At 42.4% G+C, this 26716-nt stretch overlaps 1 protein-coding gene across 1 annotated transcript in view; it reads right to left on the reverse strand.

The window, feature by feature from the left end:
* Nucleotides 1–11480: 11480 nt before the first annotated feature.
* clmpb (CXADR like membrane protein b) overlaps nt 11481–26716 on the reverse strand; it is a 65301-nt gene continuing 50065 nt past the window's right edge. Inside the window, exons 3-7 of the mRNA XM_031860553.1 lie at nt 24932–25136; nt 21380–21547; nt 19876–19998; nt 19226–19367; nt 11481–16767 (exon numbers count right to left, since the gene is read on the reverse strand). Coding sequence (XP_031716413.1) covers nt 16434–16767; nt 19226–19367; nt 19876–19998; nt 21380–21547; nt 24932–25136 — 972 coding nt within the window. The 3' untranslated portion in view covers nt 11481–16433. The remainder of the gene's footprint in view (nt 16768–19225; nt 19368–19875; nt 19999–21379; nt 21548–24931; nt 25137–26716) is intronic.

The raw sequence follows: 26716 nt of genomic DNA on the forward strand, positions 1-26716 counted from the left end.
TCTCTCTCTCTCTCTCTCTCTCTCTCTCTCTCTCTCTCTCTCAAGCAATAGTAAGAGGATCATTACTGAAGAGCGGTGACGGAGATACTGTACAAGTCATGGCTCAAAGGAAGATATTGTTACAGAGTGACACTTTATTCCACCCTCTCTTCTCTTTGTCGCCATGTGGGGGAAAGAAAATATGATACACGTAAGAAGGATTAATACAATTGGTCTCACTGCATTCTGTAAGTGCACTGAGGATAAAATAATGTGCTTGATGCCTGTATTATTGGCCACAAACTGGTATTAGGTATTAATATAATCAGAGAGAGAATAAGCTAAATCCTCAGGGTGGATGAATGGTGTTTGATTACAGAGGAGCCATTAGCAGGCTTAAGTACATGGGCTAAATAATAATGTAGGCTTCCCAGACTATTGTTGGAGAGCAGAGTGGGGGAGAGCAATATGCACAGAGGCTTTGTGTGTGTGCGTGTGTTTATGTTCCACAGATGTATTGTCTGTCAAATAACTAGATTGCACAATCAATCTGGAAGCTCAACTGTGTGGTAAATTAAATTCTGTACACGTAACGCAAGGACATATGTACAAGAAAAAGGAATTTGTTAGTTTGTAAATGTCATCGTGGCTGTTTAATAAGACAGAGAAATACAAGGCCTTAAAAGGAATAGTTTGACATTTTGGGAAATACGCTCATCAGCTTTCTCTTAGTTCGAAGAGAAGTTCAATACCATTCTCGTACCCGTCTGTTAAATATGAGGCTACGTACAGACAGCACTCAGTTACCAACTGCAGCATTACTTTATATTACTTTCGCACCATAATAGCCAGAGAGCTGTGAGCAAGAAATGAGAACAATGCAGGTCGTTCATCAATATTTCATATGGTTTTGAGGTGCATTGGTTGATTCAGAGAAATGTGATTATGACTTGAGTGCATTGGACTGACTCATAGCGCTTTGCTGAACTGATGGGCTCATTAAGTGTGAACATATTTTCCACTGCCCGCGCCACACATAGCTGCTGAAAACAAGGCTGAAGTTGCAATTTTTTGGCCAGCAAAATACAATCCACTTCCTGTCATGTCTTGTCCTTGACTCCCACTAATAATCCAACGAAAACAACGAAGCAGCTCACAGAGAGCGTCTCTCCACTCATAGTCCCTGACATGTCTGTTCCCCCGTAGTGCCGTTAGAAAGCTTAACCTTGGGTGCTGCTTCATGAAACATTCTGTGTGTGCCGCTATGGTTGAGCTCCAGTGATGAACTGAGTATCAGAGATGTCAGGGACTTGTTTGGCATTAACTGTTTCCGATGCGGCTGCAACATCATTTAACCTTTCTGACGGTCCTGGTAGGACCCTGACCTGACATCTTCTGGATAACCTGAAGGGTGGCCAGCCTGAAATAACTTCAACCTTTTCATTTATCTGAAGAATTTTCAAGATTTAAACTTTCTGAAGCCGCTTGTCTGTGCATAAATGATTTCTTATCAAGAGTAAGTAATGCTATTGTGCCACCATGTGGAGAGTGATCTACACCACACTGAATGATGTGAAAACTAACCGTGAATAGTGAAAATAGAATGTGACTGCTTTAAAAATATGGGATGCAGGTGAGGTTTGAATCATTTGTGTGATGGTGGTTGAACACTGTGGTTAAACTTTTGCACAGAAATGATGAGCAGCATATTTATAGGTAACAGATATCCAGACTCTTCAGGACAGATTGAGCATTAATACCGTGTATGTAGTCAACTTACTGGAAGAAGTCCAAGATAACAGTCTAAATGGAGGCAAGGAGAAATGGACTTTTAGGAACCATTAGCACTTAAAATGTAAGTGTGTGTGGGAGGAGGAGATCTTTGGGACTTTTACTCTTTTTATTTATTTTATATAATGTTTTGTGCTTTTGAAATATGTTGGTGTTGATGCACAAATATTCCACTGAGGGATAATAATGACTATACTGTATTCGAAAACATGAAGTGAAGATTAGCAACATAACTTTAGCACATTACCACATTAGCCCAGTAGTATAACTCTAGCAAATTAGCTTTGCATGTTGAATGTTTTTTTTTTTTATGTCATACAAGAGAAATAAATTACAGTAGCCTGAGAAAAATGACATGGAAATACTTTGGAGCACAGGTGCATCTTTACAAGCGTTAAGGTACGTGCTAACAGAGCACGACTGCGTCTATTCACTGTTCTCACTAATTAGACCTGATCCTAGTTTTTATTGGTCTATAATTAATCTGGCTCTTCAGTCAGAGGAAAGGAAATTACTTTGGAGGGCTTTACTGAGCCACGGCCCAGGGGACTCGCCCTGTTTTATCTTTGGAATGCACGGGTATGGAGATTGGAAGGTGGAGACTAAATCAATTTCCCTGCATTGGCTCATTAGCTGGGGCCCTTGGGTGAGTCAGCCTCCGCGGTGATGCCCTTGGAGGAACAGAGGGCCTTGTGGAGCCAGGAAGTGAGAAGCTGTGAAATGCATACACATGGTATTAAGACACACAGTATTGACATGATGCTTTGCTGATATAAAAACACAGCAAATTACTATGAGGTTATCCTTTCTTCATAAGGAAGAAGTTTTTCTATCACTGCCAATTTCTGCACAAAGAACACAGTTTGAGCACAAGTCAAATAAAGGTCCTAGCACGGTGTGCAGCAGGCGAATATATATATATATATATATATATGATATATCACATACCGTTAGTATGCACAGCATGCGGTGTATACAAAACCATCAGAATTCATTTGTCACATCTTTAAACAATTATCCAACCAGTTACACCAAACAACAAAAGGTTTAACACAGGATGACACAGGACGAACATATCGCTGTGACAGCAAGACAATTATCCCGTTCTCACTCTGACATAGGACACAACATTGATGTGGGTAAACTTGTGCCTTATGATCCAATAAACAGCTCAGTTTCATAATCTCTCTCGCTGCAGTTTTGTTATCAGGTCCGCCGGTTCAACACCAACAGAATGCAGTGAATTTGAGCAGGATTATGGCTTTTGTTGTTTGGATTATCTGAATCTAATTACCTTGCAGAGGAGCTTAACTGACTGCAGCCTGCCTGACTGCTCAGATGCTGAATCCTGGGGAAATTGATAATTTATGGACCAACAAAACAATTATTATTTGACTAAAATTAACTTCTAATAAGTTCAAGTCACAGACAAGTGAGGGCTCACTGCTGTGAAACTACAGCACACATCTGTTTGACAGACATAAGAAGTAACGATGACTCTAAAATTATTCTGTGTGTCAAATTTGCCTGAAGAGTCTTATTACAAATATATTCAACACTAGCTTTTCCAAGCGAAATATACATTTTTTTAAATGGTTGCCAATTGACTGGTTTCAATTTATTTGAGATATATTTTATAACACCTATTTCATTCTGTATCATTTTTCAAACAGCCCAGTTAAATAAGAAAGTTAAATGCATTCGAGTATTGGCTGTGCACAGGAGGGATGCAGCAATAACCTGATAACCTTTGTATAAAATATGAGCAAAGACAATTACACAATTAGACTCCTTTTAACACCAAATTCTATCTGCATTGGCGCGATCCTTTGCAGCAACATATGAACGGTCAGGAATGCGTTACAGCATCCGGCCTACCAGATGGACTCTTTGCTGTAACTGGGAAATGAAATCTCCCGTGTCAAATATGAAATGGTTGCTTCAGTAAAAGAGCCCCACGGTAAAGCAAGCGACTTCTCAAATATTTGCAGGAGTTCGAAGGGTATTTTATTATGAGTCTGCAATGTTCTCACTGCAAGTGGAGTTTGGAATAAATTAAGAAAAATTAAATAAAAATGTGTTTTCCCAAGCTTCTCAGCAGGATTCACAGCATGGAGACTTGAGGCTCCACCCAGCTCTGTGGCACACAAATGAGTAGCATGAAGATCAGTAGCACAGAACTCTTCCACTGTACACATGAACCCAAATATGCTGTGAAAGAAAATCTGCTTTGCCTCAGATACTTATTAAAGTGAAACGTTTTAATGAGAAGGTAGGTAGACAACGGCTTTCGTCCCGTTATCTCTATTGTCAACAATCACTCGTTTAATAGTTTTTCTTGGCAAAATAGACCAAAGTGGACGAGCCTGTTTCTTAAACCCAGGTTTAAAAAGCACTACCTCGTGGTTTTGATCTCAGCCATGTTTGTGGATTATCAGAGGGAGCTGCTGCACATGATTTTACAGGGATGAAAAAAAAAAAGAAGATCAATTCGTCCCGACCAAGGCTTGAATCTACCCCCATTTCCCCATCACAGCATTGACTGGTTCCTCATTAATACCCTTACACACACACACACACTGGATCAACTCTCACAGCGTCCATGTAGTGTGCTGTGACATCAGCCGCAGAGCTCAAACGGACAAAATTCAATAAAATAAACCCCTCAGGCGCCATATCACACAGTCTAATAAGAATGTTTATCCTTCTATGGCACATGAAGTACATGCAAGCATTTCAGAGGAAGGGTCCAAGCAAAGCCTATAGCCACAAGGGGCAGACACATTTACTGTTAAATGTCGGTCATTGATCACAGTACCTTCTGGCGGCTCCATTTCCTCCCAATTACAGTGAATGCTATTTACTACGACGCCATCTTTTTTTGAAGTTTACTCTAACCCATGTTTCCTTCAGCTAAATGTCGCTAAACACTCTCTTTAAATCCGTTCACTGAAAAATGTGTGTGTGTGGTAATGTGTGCACTGCCACCGTCCTTCCAATCCACCATCCACACATTTTGAATCATGACACAAATCTATTTCTGGGCCAGGTCTCAGCAGGTCCTAGCCCGTTCTGCCTCACTAGACTGTATAATCTAAGTGCAGTCTGAAAAAGGAGCCTTAGAGCAAATCCCCGACAGTGTCGGGCTCCCCTGACTCTGCCGGATGCAGGATGTGCGTCGCCTCACCTTAGCCAGGTCCACTGCCATCAGCATGGGCCATGTGATACCTGTGAGCTGACTGAATTTCAAGGCAACAAAAGAATTAGGAGCCCTGAATGAGGAGTAACAAGCGCAGTAAGAGGTGCTGACAGTGATGACGACAGGAAGATTTCTAACCATCTTTGCACACTGACACTAGCTTCCTGGATATTGTTGGTAAGAAAAGCTATAAAACAACCTCACAGCCGGATTGACAGGCCAGGATGTGATTCCAACCCATAATACTCCATCTCTCCGCATAAATAGGCCCATTCGAACAACTTTGACAGACCCAAAAATACTACAATCTGGACTAAAAAAAGTTATCATATTATATAATATGTTACAGAACCCCTTCAGTGGTTTAATTTGTCCTCTCTTACCACCCCTGTCCTCAGTATCCCAGACAGGTAAAGCATGACATCACAGTTGGCAGCAGTGGCTGTTAATTCTGTTGATTGGAAATGAGTAGGTGACGAAGCGAAAACATCCATTCTCATCCATCCGGGAAGAAGTGTTATGGGCCGGGGTGGACCAGATGAATTCTTTATTAGTGCTTCCCTAAGAGCAATTTAATCAACTGGCAGTAAAATTCCCGCTGACCGGACCACAGTATGCACCAAAAGAGCAGAAGTTATGGGTTTTCTAAATTAATGTGATCATGTGATCTGTGAATCCCATCATTTGGTCAATGACAGCAGACAGATTTTCAGGCAATGCGGAAAACAAATCATTCAGTGATGAATAATGTAATGGATTTATAAATAGCCCACAGCAGGAAAGAGAAGCGAGGTAGCCAAAGAAACGTCAGGGCCGCAGTGACATTTTTAAACTGCTATACTGCAAACGGAGAATGCCAGAGGGACTGGCACCGCAATTATATGAAACCTAAATCTACATTCACACGAGACGAGCTTTGGCAACTGACAAGTGACAACTGTACGAACTATTCAGTGGAGCTGCCAGCGTCCATCAGCTCGTAATTTCACAGGCAATCGATCGCCCGTTCCTTTTCAGAAGGGAGGAGGATGAACTTGCAATTTGCAACATTAAATTGGCCCCTAGAACGCCCCAAAACTGCCAGCGTGAAGACATTCTTTGGACAATGTTCAGCAGTCTGCACTGCTTCTAGCGATCGTCGAAGTTTAGACACACAGAACAATTGTTTTGATTTCTTTCCCTGGTAACATGATTCCTAATAATGGGAATAAAGCAACAACACGGAAGCAGCTCCTTAGAAAGTACCCTCGAGATGTTAAAGCCCAGGGTCGGGCGTATGTCATGAGAAATTTGGCATATTTCAACACTTTTGATTTAATCTGATCACAATGCAGAAGAAACCTTTTTTTTTTTTTCCAGCCTAGAAGCTGTCTTTACAAGCCACGTCATTAAACGGATGCCCCTTAGTGCTCTAACACCATCACTGAGCTGTGTAATCTGGCTCCGACGTTGTTGGCACGGCATCATTTCTGCCCCGAGAAGCACAAGATAGATTTGTGACATTGGAGAGGCTGATAACTGTTCAACAGAGGGAGAGATGGACACCTAATCAGCGTACCAGCGTGGCTGCTAACAGCCACTTTTCATATTCGACAAAAGCCCCAATTAAGATCCCACCTGTCCCAGGTGACAGGTGCAGCAGCAACAGGCTGGGATGTCTGCCGTTTTCACAGCAATGTCTCAAACCACAGTCACGTTGTAGCATCTTGCTTTAGTCAAGTTCCTTAAAAGCTGAAACCCATTTCCATCAGCCGTTTTCTACCACACGGAAGAAATCTACAATAACACACCTTACTATGGCAGAAATATGATATACACTGCACTATTTTCATGTTTAATATACATTAAAGTACCCGTTTAGGAGATACACGATGGCTCAGGTACACCTAAAGTCCCAACAAGCACAATGGAGCCAGGAACTATAGCTCACCTCAATGGAAAGCAGTTCTTCTCAACGTCATCAAATACACCTGAGCTTTTCCTGCCACGCCACAATGTTTTGCTGTGTTTAATTAACTCCCCACAATAACACAGTAACTGTCATCAAGTCAAGAAGAAACAGCTGGTCAAAATAAACTGTGGCTGCTTTTGGACACACTGAAAAAAACCTCCTCAGGTTTAGGAAACAGACCCGCTTGGTTAGGTTTGGAAAAGATCCATGGTCCGAGTTAAACTAAACCCTTTCATGGCAGAAAGCACTGAAGGCAAACTTCTCCCGTGTGCTCTGGGTCTCCGACAACTCCTGAGAAAATATGTCTTGGTCTTAACTTTCTCAAAGACACCACCAGCTGACGTTAGATGCTATCTCTGGCTGTTTGCTGACCAGCAAGTAGAGATTATTTGCTACTTTGTTACCGTCTGTCTCCATGCTGTCACTTTATTCAAAACCCTGAGTTTGCACTCTTAAAGTGGATTTGCATGGTTTATTCTGCATTACACTGAAGCGTATTCCTACATTTAACCCTTTCAACATCACCCTCACAGTAACCACCTTGGGCATTCACACATTTCTCTTACTTGTGTCGTTTTCTGTCGCTACCTGGAGAACCTGTCTTCCCACGTTGGTGGTGTCCATGCTGGAAGGGCCGGAAGGCGATGCTCCTTAACGACCCGTCCTCCGCCGGCGGCTCCTCCAGCCTGAGCTGAGGGATGAGATACCCAAAGGCCATGTCCTCTGTTCCAGGTGTGCGCGCTGTTGAACGACGTAGCTCACTTTCTACCTGTCAGTCCTTAGAGCGGAGGTGGGGGTACTACTCTGTGACTCACTAGGCTATACTAGCTGTTATTGACCTGCAGCTGGAGCGTCTCTGTATCTGCTCTGCTGGCTGCGAGTCGAGGTGGAACTGCCTCGTGTCGCAAAGCGGAGTCTGGGGACCCGCAGGTGTCCCAGAGAGGGTGCCCGGTGAAGTGAGACAATTGTTTCACTCACGTTGTGCCTCACTAGTCATAAGCACAATGTTTATGACTATAAACTATTTTTGAAATCTTTTTTTTTGTTGTTGCACTAATTGCACCAGAACTTTCATAGACTGAAATGTTCAAATATATAGGAGACCATTTTCATCTTTTTAAGGTGAAGAAGTACAAATTAAGATTGTCTGAGAGTATTTGCTTGGTTATAATAAGTATTATTCAATGTGTCAAGTACAAGCATCAGAGATGTGTATTAAGTGCACCCTGTCTCAGACAGAGCATTCAGATGATCCTCATCCTTAGCCCTCATAAATATGTCTATAATTGTTGTCCTCTAGGATATGAAATAAATCCATACACAAATCTATATGCAGATGTAAGTATTATTTTGTATTTAACCTATAGGCTACTTGCTGGTGTAATAGTAAAAACGTGAGTTATGCACAGCTCGGAGTCTGAAGGTGAAATCCTCAGCTGAGTGATTCTCCTCTGCAGAGTATAGAATTATGAATCTCCTTTGTCTAATTTAGCCCGCAGTTAATTTTACTTGCTTGCTCCATTAAAAGATATGGTATCATTAATTGCCTCATTTTTCAATTAGATGGACTAATAGCTTTCCGAATTAAGATTGTAGTTTACTAAATTGATATTGATGCATCGTGCTGTCCGTGTTTAACAAAGAATGAATTATTTGAATTTTAAGAAACATTGCTGGCGTCATATCTGTATCTTGTGAAGCTAGCCTGCAGACATCTTTTGACAGAGCAGCTAAAAAGGCACCGGCAGCTCGTCATAAAACACATCACAATTGTTCTTGTTAAGCAGCAATTGTTTTGTCTGAGCTATAAAGGTCAGATAAACACAACTTTAGATGAATGCTCATTTATCTGAGGTGTCATGGGTGCATTAATCATAATCGGGCTAGTCAGGCAGAATAGTATCAGGTATTTAGTTTACAATTTAGTCTCCACTATGGATCATCTCTCCACAGTCCATCTATTCACAAAGACAACTCAAGTTTTTAAAGTGGAATAGCAGTGGCGGGCGAGTGTCAAAAATAGCATGCTATTAACCTCCCTATCTAAATTCATGGCAGCTCTATAATTAGTGTTGTACAGAGAGTGAACATGCTGCAGATGTGGGTCACAGTGCAATATTCATTACCCAGAGATAATCAGTGTGAAGACACACAAAGCACTGGTAAAAGTCCACAGTGCTGTTCAAGCAGATTGACAATGTGGAAGCCAGTTCATTGCCATCAGTGGTATACTGTGCTTTTACACCATCCTTATTAAAGGAGATTGTTAAAGATAATAGGTGATACGCTCTCAGGTGGATAAAACATCTGGATAAAAGTTTTTTACTTTTTAAAATTAAAACGGGAACAGCAACATGAGAGAGCAAAATGACACTTTCGCTGCACTCCTGCACTTAGTGCACATGTAAGGCTCCACCAGAGGGAGCTATAAGCAAAGCCACTCATGTACAGTACCCACGAGCAATATTACTGTTATGCTCCTCCACTGAGCCACAGGACAACGGTGCACTGTGGCTACATACATGGACAACTTCTCTTTAACAGACCATGTTCACGGTCTAATTAGGTTATAGTTTCCTGTGGGGACCCAGGAAATGAGATCTGGTGATTAGTGATAATGTCAAGAAAGAGGAAATAATACTATCTAGGCCTCACAAACTTAGATCATAAAAAGATGACACAAACACAGCTGAACTCCTGGATAGTCATGTTCCATAATTTGCCGCCAGCTCCCCGTTTCATTTATATAGGTTACACGTGAGATTTGTGGTGAACTAATCTCAACTGATGGTGTATGATGTGTGACTTGTGATTTCTCTCGTCTCATTAAAAGCCTATCGGCGTCACAGATAACGCGAGAGCTATCCCCGATCAACACCAGGGGGTGCAATTATATAAGTGACTTCAATTATGAGGGCCTTGTGTGGCAATCTCCGAGTATTTACTTTGCAGATTATAGAGAGAGACCAAGAGCAAAATACAATTTGGTATTAATTAGGCTACAAAGCTTGCTCAGAGCAAAAAAATGTCTTATCTGTGCGATGCCATATTCTGTCACTTTTGTGTTTGGGCTAATTAGAGAGTAAGTGTCCGTGTTAATCCATAATTGTGACACATCACGCTATTAGATGATTTGCAGCACCATATGATGTGTCCTAAATAGGCACGAGAAATTGTGTAAATAAAACATATTATCTAGAAGACTGGAAGTCACTTTCTTGAGTTTTCCGATGGTCCGAGCTTTAACCAAGCGACGTCGACGCAAAATATGCACGCACTGGTAGGTGTGTCTGTGTGTGTGGAATTGTGTGCGTGGGCATAGCCAGTGACACGGGTTTGTGACAGTGCCATCACACATGGCTAATCATGTGGAACAATGTGCACAGAGGCATGGAACAGAGAAGGGGAGAAATGTTATCTGGCCTCAAAAATGTGATCTTGCTTGATATGGATGCTGTGTTTTGAAAAGATGCAAATCAAGCAAGTAGTCTACAGCCGACTCCTCAACAAACAGATGTCGAGGAACGCGCTGGTAATTTTACTATACCCCATGGCTTGCTCTCGTGTTTCTTCCACTCGTTCAACCCACTTTTGTGACTACTTGTCATACCTTTTGTGTGCGTCCTTGAAGTAAAGATAAAGTGGCATCCTGTCTCTTTCACCAGGGTTGACACTGACAGTCCATCTTGGCAGTTCAATACATTGTCAACATGAGAAGAACTTTTCAGAGGGAGGAGGTAAATGTCAGTCAATAAGTGGCTGACAGGTCAATAGATATCGCTGACCTTGTTGCAGCCGGCTCGAGTGGCACGTTGAAAGGCTGGAGATGGAGAGAGACTGTTGAGGAGGAAGGAGAAGGAGGAGCCCCCTAAGCCTGCATCCTCAGCCGCTATAAGGCCACTGGCCAGTATGGGCTTAGTTATACTGCTGTATATAAGGGGATCTGTAACAGAACACATTAAATGCCCATACCAGTGTTGTTGAATGTTGAAGCCATGTATTACGGTAAGGGAACATTCCAATGAAGGTGCTTACCAGTGCAGATGCAGAAGACATTCATCAGGTTTCCGGGTTGTTTTTGGCCTGTGAATTGCATGAAACGAATATCTTTATGTAACCGTTCTAAGAATACTGAGAGTCTACAACCTCTGCACTCAAGTACAGCAGTGCTTTGAGCTCAATGCTCAAACAGTAGCATTGTGGACAAGACATTGCTAACATGCTGATGTTTAGCAGGTATTCTGTTTACCATCTCCATCTAAGCACTAAACACAAAGTACAGCAGATGGCTGATGGAAATTTGATTTCCTTCTAAACCACGAGTGTCAACCTGATGGTGCTGCTGTCAAGGTTGAGATATTCTCAGGATAAAGTGAAATATTTGACCTGGTGTGGCACGACCGGAAAATGCATGTCCCCTGGGTGATGTAGCTCAGAGGAGATAACACACATTTATACATCTATCTCACTCAGGTTAAATGTACCAAGTTGTTCTTGGTCTGTATTTACTCTTTTCAGAGAGGCCAAACTCCAAATCAAGATGCCACAAGACCAGTTAAGTTGTCATTGAATATTTTATTTGCAAATGAAAGAGTAATAACTCAGAAGTCGTAAAAATATACATTTTTTTACTTGTGATATTTACATGGATTGTTTTCATCAAACGAACAAACAAACAAAAAAAATCTGTACTGTTTTATAAATCCAAAGAGAAGCCACGGCAGAAAAACGGATGAGAGTAAGGAAAACAAAAGTGTCTTACATTTCCCTTTAGTGACGCCGCGCTGAGCGTGTCTCCCCCTGACATCCAAACAATGTAGTCAGGAGAAACAGCCAACCACACAGATCCCACACAGGCCGGTGATGAGCATAGCACACAAAAAAAGTGCAAAGTACATGGATGATAAATTGAAGATGAAGAAGAAGACAAAAATAAAGCTTCATAAAATTTTCTGTGAATATATTTACAATTGTAGATTTTCTTTTTTCGTTTTTTTTATTATATTTTCCTATTTTTAGCCGAATACAGTTATGTTACATCAAAGCAAAGCATTCCCGTTCGTCTGCTCAATCTCCTATGACATGCAGGTACCTTTGCTTTCTTTCCTTGAGGTTGACTACAGCCCCTCCATCTCCTCTCTCAAAAGTAACAATGCATCACATTCCCCTATACTGACATACAAGGCCAAACCACAAAGTCTGAGCATCACTTTGCCCTGCTCAAAAGCTTCAATCAGAAATAAAACTGCCTAATAGAACATAAAACATAGTGGCTACATGAGATTCACACTCCTATCATATAACGCAGGATAACCATTTAATGATTTCATGTTTACTGCACCTCTGAGTGTTGATAATAAGACAATATATAGTGCTGATGGTTACTGTTTTAAAGAATGATATTGGATGTGCCGCTTACACTCTGAGGTGCTTTAAGACTTCCCTCCTCCACCCTCTGCTGAAGTGACAAAAGCTCGTTAAAATTCATTTGTTGGAAAGAGCGCAAGTTTGTCAGGCCACAAAGCTGCACACATGAGAGGAGAGACGCAACGCGAGGGCTCATAAACTGGGGAATCTGCCACCTGAGACTTGCCGTCGCTGGAAAGCAAATCAAAAAGCTTGGAGGAATTTAACAGCTGGAAGACTTGCATCCCGTCCTCTCCACCTCCACTGCTACTTTCGTCGGCGGTGGAGGGAATTTCAATGGCAAGAGCCTACAGCCCTGGCCCAAAATCAATCCTGTTATACCTCTCCTGATTCCCAGTACCACTCTCGCACATTCCCATGTAAGAAAAAGTCCTTAAGCGTATGCTATCCAGATAGTTAAGATGCATAGCAGAGTTTGTATTTTCGAGTGCATGTGTGTTTGCATGCACGTGTGTGTGTGTGTGTGTGTTTGTGTGTGGGCGCACATGTCCCCTGGGTGATGTAGAGTGTCCCTTTCTGTGCTGCATTCGGTATCCTGGTTCCATCAGTCAGTCGTAATACCTCCAGACATTCAATCCATCAAATTGATTCTGAAGGAGCAGAAATAACAAGGACTGCTGTTTGGGCTTTTGTTTGTGCAAACCGTGTGTGTGTGTGTGTGTGTGTGTGAGAGCGCATGCGTGCATGTGCAAACTGTGAATGTGCATTAAGCACACACCTGTTTTTCCGTGCGGACCTGAATGTGCCACGTGTACCTGTTTATGTGTGTGTGTATATACAACTTTGACCTGTTTTGTATTTTGTTTGTGTGTGTGTGTGTATATGTGTGTGCCTTGAGATGCCATTTAGTACACCCAGGGCCAAGTGCATTCTATGTTAAGAGACAGCAAGAGCAAGGAGAGAGCGTACAAGTGGCCTCCAGAGCTGACAATATTATGAATTATGGACGTGCTTTGTCTCGAGACACCACCCCCGCAAGCAAAAACATGACTGCTGCCTGTGAAGCCGAGTTCAACAGGCATAGAAGTCAGTGAATACTGAAATAAACACTGCCAGTCTGCAGTCACATCAATTTGGATAGAGGTTACTTTGCCTGACTGGATCCTTCTCACTCTTTGAATGGCTAACATGAGGATGTGTGGGTGTGGCCCAAGGGCTTATACTGAATTTACATGCACACACCCACACAGACACACTCGCACACATTCACAAACATGCATGCATGCACGCAAGCACGCACACACAGACACACGCGCACACAGTAGCTTCCCTGCTCAAATATGAACCGCTGTCTCTGGTTGAATATAAAAGGCATTTTTCTCTCATCTTCCCTTACAGAGTTACAAGTCACATGTGAAATCCCCGCGCGTGAAAGTCAAACCACATGTGCTTTTCAGACAGATGTTGGTTTTCAAAAACTTTTGAGGTTGAATTACTTCATCGCTACTTCAGTGTGAGAACTTTGTTTCAGAAGTGAAACAAGGTCGAAGCCCCACTAACGGCCCAGAGAGAATAGCAACATTCAGTACAAGCTATTAGGTAATATAAGTGTTCGCCATATTGACAATTTGCTCTTCTTTGAACCAGTAATGGAGCTTCAAATGTTTAGTTTGTCCTGAGACTCATTCAAATAAACACTGCTTATTTGCTTTGACAGTATGAACAGGATCACAAAATGTACATTTGATATATCTTGTGCACATGTGGAAATTTGAGTTGGATGGCGTGCCAGACTAAAGGTCAAGGTTCACCAAAATGTTTATTATTAGTTGGCTAGAAATTCTTGCAGCAGATTTTTTATGATAATCTGGCAGTTGCTATTCAAGATCAACGCCCACATTTTGACCCGGTGATGGTGCCTGAGGAGAGGTTATGGGTTCACCAAAAATCTGTATAAATGATCCTCGGGGATCAATAACATCCATACAATATCTCATCAGAATGTGGCCAGTAGTTGTGAAGAGGTCTTGGGTTCAAATTAGGGGCTTCACTTACTTGCACAACATGTGTACAAAAAACACACGGTTTAAATTCACTTTTGGGTTTCCCATTTGACTCTTTTGCAAGGGACATATCTCCCCTCACACGCCTGTATTTATTAAATTAAATGACATCATGTGCGTATATCTATCTGTATGTACAATATAAAACAAGACTGATTACAGAATGTACAGTACATTGTCCCATGGCATGGGATTGCTTTCTCACCATGGATAATTCACTCTGCTTGGTGCTCCCTAGTTCTGCATCTGTTATTACTAGGGCAGGTTTTGTGAAGCTGTACCTCTCAGCATTTGCTACTGTTGACCCTCAAAGCTAGATGTGAACAGAGACCGAACCACTGGTGCGCTGAAGATAAGGAGAAAGAAAGAAACCAGAAGAGAAGAGGGATCGCAAAGGCACACTATATAGGCTACTTGCCCCCCTTTTTTTTAATTTTTTTTTTACTTTCAATCAAACTGCACTGGGTCCGTCTGAGGATACGACAAAGGGGGAATTGGCTGATAGCACAGCTCGACCAATAACCAAGCAGGTCTCGATGATTCAGCGAGACAGCAATCGAGTGCCACTCCATTGTTATGGATCCAGGGAGAGTACTGACAATGATACCATACACACCCTATACAATTGAAGTATCTATAGACTCATACTCCTCGCTCCCTTCATTCAGACATAGTAATTATAAAATTGAACGTCAAGGTCAATTCTTTGTGCCTTAGCTCGAATATTGATTTAGTACCTTACAGGGAGCTGAAGAGAATGGGATCCACCATCTTTGTACATCACACATTCACGGTGATAGATTTTGGTTTCAGTTCATAAATGTAGCAGGTAAACAAAAGAGTAAAAAATAAAAAGCAACAATAATGACCCATCCTAGGGATTGGTGGCACTTCTTAATATGGATGAATGGACATATAGCTGTCTGTCACCATTTACAACCTGTTTAGAGAGAAGAAACACAAGAGAACGGAAGGAAAAGAAAAGAAAAACAAGTCCAGCTGGTCTAATAGATGCTTATCCCCTATATGTAAAGTATTGACACGCTATAGGCCTAATACATACTATTTAATTATTCAGGAAAGATATTCAGTTCCAGAAAAAGATGTCTATAGATGTAGACAGGATGTGGGAGGGGGGGTATCAATTCCACTGATTGGCTCCACTGTCAATGCTACATCCGTGTACCTGAAGTTTCCCCTGCTGATTGGTAAAGCAGATGAGCTGTTTGGGAGCCAGCTGAGTCAGTCTCAAAGACCCGTCTGTGGTTTCTCACGGGTTTCGTTGTGAGAGCACGGAAGACAGAGAGCACTGAGGCAGATGATGTACACGCCGCACACTGTGTCCGTCCACATGGATGGGCACAATCGGCCCGGCCCATGGGAGGCAAAGGGGTTTGTGGTTTCAGAGCGGGTGCTGGAGGCGGCGAGTCGGAGGTGCGGGGTGACATGAATCAGAGAATCACCCCACGCCCCCCACCTCCCCTCCTCCCGGAGAGAGAAAAAAATCATCATCAGCTGTCTTACGCGCTTGCGTTCTCTTCGTCCTTGTTTCCGTCCCGCTTGTATCCATCTTGTATTGGTATCTGGCTCCGAGTTTGGATCTACTTTATCATTCTGCCTTTACTGTCTCTGTTTGTTTTTTTAACCTCTTTTTCTCCACTGCATGCCGAAACCCTTTGATTTGATATATAAATAAAAGCTGTACTACTGTAGGGGGCTCCTTCCACCTCGCTGCGCACGGTGCTTCCCTGTGCCTTCCAAAGCCACAAGACGGAACTCAGAAAAAAAAAGCTCTGCCTTTAGCGATGAGACACAAACAGCGTTGCATCTCAGGTCATGTTTTTTCTTTTGTTTTGTTGTTTTACGTAATTTAATAGGGGGCAAGCATGTCTTATTTTCCCTTTTTAAGTACGCATTCATTTAAAGTACTTTTGGACTTATAGTATTGATTCTTTTAATTACATCCTTTTAACTAGTTGCATTTCTTTGTTTATGGAAGAGTCTTAGTCTTTGGGAGGGGGCTAGGGGGCTTGGGCTGGGCTGGGAGTTTCACATGGCTGCAGGAAGTGGTTGGCTTTCAGTCCTACACAGTCTGAAAGGCCTTGGTCTGGGCAGGGACCATGAGGGTTGGGGGTGTGGGCCCAGACGTGTTCCTGGAGTTGTATTTGGGAGTGGCAGGGGGCTCGGGGGTCTTGGGCACCACTGTGGTGTAGGCCGGAGGGGACTGGGGGAAGCCTGGAGGCTGTCCATTTTCCTTGAGAGCCGCTACAGCAGGTGGGCGGGGGCGGTGACCACGCTGGGCGCTGTTGTGCACCATGGACTGGGTGGAGGAGGCACCGGAGCGTGAGCTGCCGGAGCGGGATGAGGAGAGGGAGTTGGGCTTCACTAGCTTGGCCTTGGGAGCCTCCGCATCCTCCCTGTGGTTGGAATACACACACAAAGACACAGCAAACAATGACGACAAAGCTCCATTTATTTTAACTGTACTTCTGAAAAGAGAGCAGAGGAAAACACACACACAAACCCACACAATGGACCACACGACAGCTTTACAAAGTACCATTCCCGAACACTATTGTAAGGCTGTATTTACATGGGACCGGTATTATATTGGGACCTCGTGTAATTTATGAGATACCCCCCAGCTTCTGAGTTTTGTGAAAAACATTTGCATGGAATAATGAAATCTGCTGAAATCAATAGTTCCCCAGATACAATATTTGAATGGAGAAAAATAAAGTTTTTGCTGAGAGCACAATGAAAACTTTCCTTTATAATTCTACTTTCATGACACAAGGAGGATAAAAAATGTACAAAATCGCACAGACGAAAAGAAACTGCTTTGCAAAAACAACTTATAATTGCAAGTAACATTAATCACTGAAAATACGATAATATATGCTGTGATTCTTACTCGGATGGTATTGAAATTACAGAGGATCTTTGCAGTTATTATAAATCACTGTCACCAGGTCACCAGGGTGTGTGGGCTGCTAAGTCAGCAGGTAATATCCCATTGATATCAGGCTTATATTCTCTACAGAGAGTCAGAAATAGAAACCTCTCATCTGTGCACTGTTGGCTGCACTGCACCCTCTCAGACTCACCAGAGATGGTTCTAAAAGTCTTGAAAGAAAAAAAGAAGAAGACATTTTTAAACAGCAGGTTCCAAAGCCATACCCGAGAGATGTGCGCTACTAAAGCTGGCGTATTCTGGTTCAGCACATTAGTGGAGAGGCTCAGACTCTTAACATGATATAAAAACAGAAAACACTTCATAACATCTACATTATTTACTTAAAGCTGTCCCTCGACCATTGTGCATTATGTATTGTTACATCAGTAAATATGCACCTACTCGAATCTGACAGAAAAAAAGAAATACTCTCGCTTTTACAATCATTGGCGGTACACAGGGTCCTCTACTGCATGCAGGCTTCAGAGTGAGGAAGGAACACGAGTGTGATCCCTCAGCTCTGATGCCACACACACAAACACACACACACACACACACACACACACACACACACACTCAAGGTGGGTGTGGAAAGAAGGCCACTTTAAAGATAATCGATGAACACTTGACCTTGTAGTTGCTTTTATTTTTAGACAAACACACACACACACAGACACACACACACACACACACACGCACACACACACGCGCACACACACACACACACACACACACACACACACACACACACACAGGCACACAGGTACACAGCAAACACATTCAAGCATGGGGCTGTTGCTGTTGTCAGTTAGCATTTAGCTTGGCCGCTGCGGTTTAGAGCGGTTTCAGTTGAACTGTTTATGGGGTAACACACACACACAGGTTAACACACAGCTAAGTGCTAAGATTGGTGCTATTCCTCAACACAAGCCTGCGTTCAGCTGAACTGCAGCTAAATATTAATTCAACACGGGTGTTTCAGGGGCACGCTCTGCTAGCATGATGCTCGCATGTGCATCAAATTAAATGTTACTGTATGATTCCCCAGACATTCGACTTACTTTTCCAATATATTATTTTTCATTACATTTTAAAGCAATTGCTGAGCCGAGTCTTAGCCAGTCAGAAAGCACTGTTGCATGGAACAACATATATTTACAGTTACAGTATATGTAGGCTTGTCACGTTTTATACTTGTGTATATCAATTATTAATAACCTATATCCCCTTTTTTCCTCCTCTACAGATTTGTACTCAAACTGAGTTCCAATGCAATAGCACACTCAGCCATAAAAATGTTTTATTCTGACACTATAATTCTAGGGAATTATTTCAGTCTAGTCTGGGGCAGTGACCCGCATAAAACGGCAAGAGACATTTCGACCTAAAACTTTAATTGTAACATTAACTTCCTCATTTGCCTGCATTGGTTTTTTTATGGCTCACCTGCCAACTTTGCATACAGTATCTATATCATACAGTCTACTAAAATTCAGATAGTTCTCATGGTAAGTACGGGTGCTGCAGCACCCACATCTCCAGGTGCATCGCCCCCGGGCCCCAGGTGGCTGAGGTAGCCTATAATTGTATTGTTGCAAGATATCTCTTTTCTGTCTCATTACACTGAACGCTTCCGTCTCCCTCACCTGAGATTCCTTGTTTTTGCATGAGATATTGCATCATGTCATACATGTTTGTCAGATAATCGAAGAATGTAACTGGCCTTAAATGATTGAGGCAGATGAAAGAACACATACAGAAACACATGCGTAAGTACAGTATCTGCACTCATAATCCCACATATCCATACAATTTTAGCGTTGTAGCATGCATTTTAACTCGAACAACTAGTATTGTTAACTAGTACAAAATGGCAAAGAAAAGTGAACCAGTCACGGAAGAAAAGAGGATGTTTGAACCTGATCTCATTTGGAGTCTCCTCCTCCTCGTACTTCTTTTTCTCTTTCTTGCGGAAGACGAGCCAGATGATTAATATGACAATGAGGACACCGAGGGATATTCCCACCACGGCACCCGCTACCATACCTACATCCCTCACATCTGTGAACGTAAGAAGAGGAAGTGATGAGTGATGAGAGATAGAGTCACTTACTGTCACATATTATTCATCGTTCACAAACACTTATGGTCCATGCTCATTCGCTGGAAATATCTCAACAGTCTCTGCATTTGTGCCACAGTGCCCCAACATACAATTTAACACCTGGGCCATCAAACTGTTTCTGCTGAGCTACGATATGTGTCATTTTCTCCACACCTGACCCCAACCGTCCTGGGCCTCTCAGGAAATGTGTTAGTGTGACAGTGAAGCATAACTGTTGGAGCATAGGTGGTGACCAGTTGCCACCAGTTTAAGTTTAGCGCAGTCCCTATAGTGTTAGAGCACTGGAGGGGAGAATGGGGAGGGGGAGAGTGTGAGGATGGAAAGACAGACAGGGGAATACATGTATTTCCAGCTGCAGATTTGAAACAATAACCATCAATCAGTGCGGCAGTTTGGTGCGAGGCGAACGCTGCCATCGACTCTCCCTTCCCTCCCAAAACTCACGTTTCATTGTGACCTCAACGGTGCAGTTTTCCTCTCCCACGTCATTGCTTGCCGTGCACCTGTAGACTCCTGTGCTGTCCATGGTGAGATTCCTCAGAGTCACAAGCTCTGGGTTCTTGAGATCTGGGGAATCCAAATAAAAAAACATTTGCGTCTGCCGTATATTGTTGAGCATTTCTGCATGTTTATCCACATTGTCGGTTACATTTGCAGACAGCTGAAATGTATTTTATGGTTGAAGAAAGAGAGATAGAACAGAGAAGGGTGAGGGAGAGAGACAGAGAGAGGGAGAGAGAGATGCTGATGGAGTGCTTATTTAAGAACGAGGCCCATCACACTGAGGAGGACTTGAGGAGAGTAGCAGGAGCATGTCTGAGAGAGCGATGGAGCCCGACAGCCCCATAGGATATCTAGTCATCCCCACCAATGACAACCATGTGATATTACTTTTCACCAGAGCCATAAATAATGGCTACTGACGCTGTGTGTTATCGTCCAATGAAAACTAATTAGACTGAACAGGTGTTGTTTGGTGGAGGTCATTAATTTGAGGGTTTTTGTCTGGGCACGTGCCGTCACAGATGCCAATTGTACACTGGAGGGAAAACTGAGGCAGAGAGAGGTCGGCACCCGGGGGATGTTGATGCCGGTTTAGAGAATACACAGTAGGGAGAGTTGGCCTACCATTAGCTTTTTCTGCTATAAACTGTCTCTGTTGCTATTTAGAGGCGGATATGTCTGGTTATGATCCAAGAAGAATGCCAGAATCCACACCATGTGAATAAAGTGTGCCTCAGGGCTACTACCGAGCCAGTGTTTGTTTTTTTTTGGTACAGAACCTAGTGGGAGCTGCCAGAGCAGTTCTGTGTGTTACATTTGATTTTCTCCACTTTACACACAATCCAAGAAAACATTCAGTTTCCGGTGACTGCACGCATGCTGGTATAATTCACTTGAGCCAAGCTGACATTTCAATGTCACGGACATCTTCATCAGATTTCAGTATCAGCTGGGATCCGTGTGTTTATACAACTCATCCCAACAGAGTACAACTAGAAATCACAGGGCTGTTTTCTGTTTGATTTGCTGGGGAAAAAAACCAAAAAGGTTGTATGCATAATGTGGTCTTTTAGCTGATGGAGGAACTGGCACTGGTCTTAAGATAAGAAAGGCATGCAGAATCAGTGGTCTAATTGGGACAATCTGAGCCCATCTAAGTGCCCTTTAGTAAAGAATTGTAACTGCTAATAATCTGGTGAACGAGTTCAGAGAGCACCAGGAGAATGTCGTTGCAGTGGGCAGACATGGGTGTCAGTGTTCGCAAATGTATGAACATGAAGTTGGGAGGAGATGAAGGAAAGGCAGCGTGCTCAGCAAAAGACTTCCTTGGATGAATGCAGGCTATAAAAATCACTACTATGAACATGAATCTTCGAAGCATTTATCTGCAGAGGGCTTGAATGATGAATCAGCACATCAGTGTAGTGCCAATTATTTTCCTTACCTATCAGTGCCAGGTTTGGCAACTTGCCCAGACTCTTGCCTTTGTCCAGGACTCGCTCCCACTTGTAGTTGATGGGGTCAGAACCATCGCTGGACTTGCAGCTCAGCTTGACGTCACTGCCCTCCAGGAGTTTGCCATCCATCCAGCACCTCGGCTTGGAAGGTTTGACTGTGAGAACGCATGGGCATCAGAGACAGTTTAATACAAATGTGCTTTGTCACGTTGGTACATATACAGTATACTTATACGTTTGAGTTTTGCATTCAATTTTAATCATTTAGATGCTTTACACCTATAGTGATGTAACAGAGCAAAGTGACCGAACAAGCAAACACAGTTAAGAAAAGTAAATATTTTAAATGTCTTACATGTACTGTATCAGTATGTGTAGTTTGAAATAAAACAAATAACAAAAAAATATGGCAAATAAATTCATCTAAATTTACATACTAATAATCTAATTTGTGGATATGTAATCATTTAATTAGCCAGAGATAAAACAGGCATTGTAGTTGTTCTGCTGACAATGAATGAGAGTGGCCTGTGTGATTGAATATAGACACCTTTCCTAATTTGGAACTGTTATTGCTATCATAAAATAAAGCTTAAAAGTTCAAACAAATATACTTTGAGTTTACAAGATACATCTTCCATTCATTGTCAGTGGTTAGGCTTGTGATGCTATTACTCTCTAAGTGTCTATGAAGTAATAATAATAATAATAATAATAATACATTTTATTTATATAGCGCTTTTCATAAAACTCAAAGACACTTTACATTAAAATCATCATATATAAAAGCAATACACTAAAAACATAAAATACACAATAGTGGTCACACATTAAAAGCAGTTTTGAACAGGTGGGTTTTGATTTGAGATTTGAATGTGCAAAGGTCAGTGCAGTCTCGGATGTGTTTGGGGAGAGAGTTCCAGAGGGAGGGGGCAGATATGGAGAAGGCTCTGTCACCCCATGTCCGGTGCTTGGTCCTGAGTGGAAGAGACAGGAGGTTGGCATCAGAGGAGCGGAGCCGACGGGATGGAGTGTGGTGGTGAAGCAGGTCGGTGAGGTAGGAGGGGGCCTGATTGTGGAGGGCTTTATGAGTGAGGAGAAGGATTTTGTATTGGATCCGTTGTGGGATGGGGAGCCAGTGGAGGTTCTGGAGAACAGGGGTGATGTGGTCACGGGAGCGGGTGTGGGTGAGCAGGCGAGCAGCAGAGTTTTGGATGTACTGGAGTTTATTTAGGATTTTGGATGATGTGCCGTGGAGAATGCTGTTGCAGTAGTCAATTCTTGAGGTGATGAAGGCGTGGATCAGAGTTTCAGCAGCAGATGAGGAGAGTGATGGGCGGAGACGGGCTCTGTTTTTTAAGTGGAAAAAGGCAGTTCTGGTGATTTGTTTGACGTGGTGTTCAAAGGAGAGGTTGCTGTCGAACATGACTCCAAGGTTGCGGATGTGTGGGGAGGGAGACAGAGTGGAGTTGTCGATGGTGAGGCAGAAGTTGTGACTTATAAGTATAGGTTATAATGGATTATCTATTTAAATAAAAGTTATTCCACAATGTAAAGCCGCATATTAAAACAACACATAAAATGAAGTGACCTAATAAAAACAAAAATGACTGTTTTACATTGCACAAAGTTGAAATGTTTAACATACATTGTACACTTTATTAGAATATGTCTTTCTCCAATTCTAATAAGGGGTTAATCTAGCATCGCAGTCATTTCTCCGTGCTGGTGACACATGCAGAAAAACAACAGTCCCATAAGGGAATGAATCAATGTGACCCCAAAGCTGGCTGTGGACCCCTGTGGTGATATGTTCTCCACAGGTCAAAGGGTTTTGGTCATAGTCCAGTAGCTGGAGGCACAGTACAGTATAGCTGGTGCCTGCTAAACCCTGTGCAGCTGCTCTGTTTAGATACACGCTGAGAGACACTGCACCGCCATAAAAGCGAGAAAACAGCACACGATTTTCTCCCTCCTAAGTGATGCATTTTTAGATCAGTGGTGAGCTATTTTTAAACAGCTATTTTGTGTTTTTGTCATGCTGTCATAATAGAGATGTTGACTTTTGTGTATTTACCGTTGCAGCATAAGTAACTCTGTAATGTTGAAATGTAGAGAGTTGGTAGTAAACGGCACACACAGCCTGATAGCTTATGTGCCTTTGTCCGTCCAACCCTCTTTTCCTCCATCCCGTCCTCATCCGTGTGTGTATGTCACAGCTTTGTCAGGGTCAGTTAGGCCTAACTGCAGCACGAAACAGCCACAGACACACACACACACACACACACACAAATACAAACACAACTATGTTTGTCCACACACACAAAATACAAACACACTCAAACACACTAAATCAAAACTTCTGCACATACAACCGGACACACTTCTGTAACAAGAATGGTGCACGCATCCAGGCGTTACCGCGCAAGCTCGCAGGCGGACACAAACAGCCACCGGAGGCACGCATAAACCCCGGCGTGCACGTAAATACACTCACACGCCGTCTCATGCCAAGCCAGCTACCAGCTTGGTTGCCAAGCTATTATCTTAACGTGGGGAGCGGGAGAACAAATGCAAATGTTCGTCCCTCTCAAAATCGAAAGTGTCACCGCGAAGCTGAGGGCAATTTGTAAAAACCGAGGCACTAACTCACTGAAATGTCTTTATGGAAGAGAGAGGAGAGCGAGTGCGAGAGGATTAACAGACTGTTCCATTAGAAAACCAATAACCGCGGGTTGAACTAATTTCCCATGATGTTTTAATAAATCGCCTGCTTTTCTGACATTGAGAACGCTCTTGCTCCTCCCGCTGGACTTTGTGGCGGGCTTTTGTGGTGCAGCCGCTCCACTTTTGCTGTCTGTCCTTCAGAGTTGTTTAGCTATTTGAGATACTCAGGGAGAGACACATATTGCCACTGAGCTAGTTGTAAAGCTAAGCCATTTAGATCCATCTCTACATTGGGCAAATGAGGAAAACAAAAAGGCAAAAGAAGAGGATACAATGTAGGGACCAAAACAGGCTTTTTCTATAGTTGCAAGAGCTAAGACATGACTTGTACAAATACTTTTCCCAAGTTGCTTATCAGTGGTTACATTGGTGACAGATTCATTTTTTTCAACTACTAAATTTCACTTCGGGAAGTACCTCAAACTTAGAGCAGGGTCTGTTTTCTCATCGATCACATAGAGGACATGTATTAGCCTGTGCCACATGAAGCATTTATCTGGATGCCTGTCCATGTAACACAGACCCTAACATAATCAATCATGCTCTTCCAGACCCAGTCGCATGTCTCTGGTCTCACCTCATCAACAAACCAATCCAAACGAACCCAAACAGCATGAGCAAAATCAAATCACACTGTCTGAATCAAATTGAATCATTAGGACAGTCAGCATGACGGAGGAAATGTGCCAGGCTAATGATCCAATGACTAGGTCTTCTGTGTGTGTGCGTGTGTGTATATTTATGTATAAATGGGTTTGGGTCTCTTCATGACCTGAGTGTGTGTCTATTACAATGTGTCTGACAACACTCACCCAGCACAATGAGGTTGACCTGGCTCCAGTGGTACTTTCCCCCGGTCTTGACTTTACAATAGTATTCCCCAGAGTCGGTCAGCAGCAGGTCACTGATCAGCAGGGAGGCGTCTCCACCCAGGTACTCCCCAGCGAAGGACAGCCGGCTGGCCTCGCTGCCCGTCGCCTCATTGGTGTACACCTGGCCCCCAAAGAATGTAATGATCTGTGTACATCGGAGAGAAGGACATCAGAGAAAGATTTTATCATTGTTCTGTATTCACTGATTATTCTGATTAAATACAAAACTCTCTTGTGTGACAAGCTTCCAACGCCTTCTTCTGCATTAGTGACGGTAAACTAGCAGGTCGCTTTTGGTGATGTCAGTATTCATCTAATTAATGCAACCAATCCCCTAAATAAGGCTTTCATATTACTTAACAACACGGTGGGATAATTTACTGTAATGTCTATGTCCCAACAGTAATACCCTTGGTATATTTGACTGGTAGCCTGCCATCAACATTTACGATTACATAACTCTAATGATGGTGCACGTACAGCTCAAATGTATCCACCTAGTCCCTCACTGGGTGAACAGTGTTGAGAAAATACCAGCACTCATGGGTAACATTGCTAACAATCACTTTTTAATTAACACTTGGGAAATAATATTTTACAAATGAACGCGTTTGCTGGAAAGCCAGTATCCTGCCAGTGTTCATTTAGCTGATTATCTGTGAGCGCTGTTATCTCCTTATGCGCTTTCTACGAGTCGGAGCTGTCAAATTGACCAAATAAAAATCTATTCTGGTGCTGAGATAAAAGATTAAAGTACCCACAGTGGCACTGATTGGATGTTAGCGCTCTGGCTAAAATGAAAGGATTGAAAACTAAACAAATGTCTCACAACCCTCTAAAAAACAACATATGCTGGGATACTATATATCCAAAGTACATAGTACTTATATACAAGGTACATGTATTTTTTAACATGGGAAATTAAAAAAACAAAACACATACTGAACAGATTTACAATTATTTCAGTCTGCCGCAAATAAATTCTTTTGTTTTTATGATGTGATACTCTTATCTTGCAATTGGTTGCCAAAGTTCTGCAGTGTGGCATAAACTGCCATTAACCATTAAAGCGTATAGTGCTCACTGCATCAAAACATTTGCATACATTAGCATGTTGGCTTGCTGGCCTGCGTCATGACCCGGGGTGCCTCTGGATCACACATTTGATGTTCACAGTGAACAGCTATTGAGTATCGCAGTCAGTATTGTATTTAAGTCGGGACTGTTTGTTTGTATGTGTGTGTGTATATTTAGATTCAGATGCATAATCTGTATAGGTAAGTCTTTATGCGATTTATATATTTTTTCTGTATCATTTGCTTATCAGAGAACTTTTGCATTTGTCTAAATCACAAATCAGATAAAATACAAAACACAAAAGAAACAACGTTCAGATGAAGTGCATCTTTATCAGAACTTTGAAACAAACTAAAAGTAGGCTGGAACAGACAAAGTTGTTTGTGTTACAGTTTGTGATTTTTCATTTTTTCTTTTTACATGTATTTTTAGCACACGGTTCACTGATGTTTGCAAAAACTTGGTCTTCAAAGAAAAAATTGGATGATTTGAAACTTCACTGCAGACATCTAACATCTGTAAACCTGAACTGGAAAGCTTTCATTTTCTCATCTCTGCCTATTTATGTCTTTGTATGGCTTATTTCTATATACTCTCCTTGTTTCTCTCTCTCTCTCTCTCTCTCTCTCTCTCTCTCTCTCTCTCTCT

This window comes from Anarrhichthys ocellatus, unplaced genomic scaffold (genome assembly GCF_004355925.1).
Source record: "Anarrhichthys ocellatus isolate YVR2014 unplaced genomic scaffold, GSC_Weel_1.0 scaffold24, whole genome shotgun sequence".
In the NCBI taxonomy this organism is placed as follows: Eukaryota; Metazoa; Chordata; class Actinopteri; order Perciformes; family Anarhichadidae; genus Anarrhichthys; species Anarrhichthys ocellatus.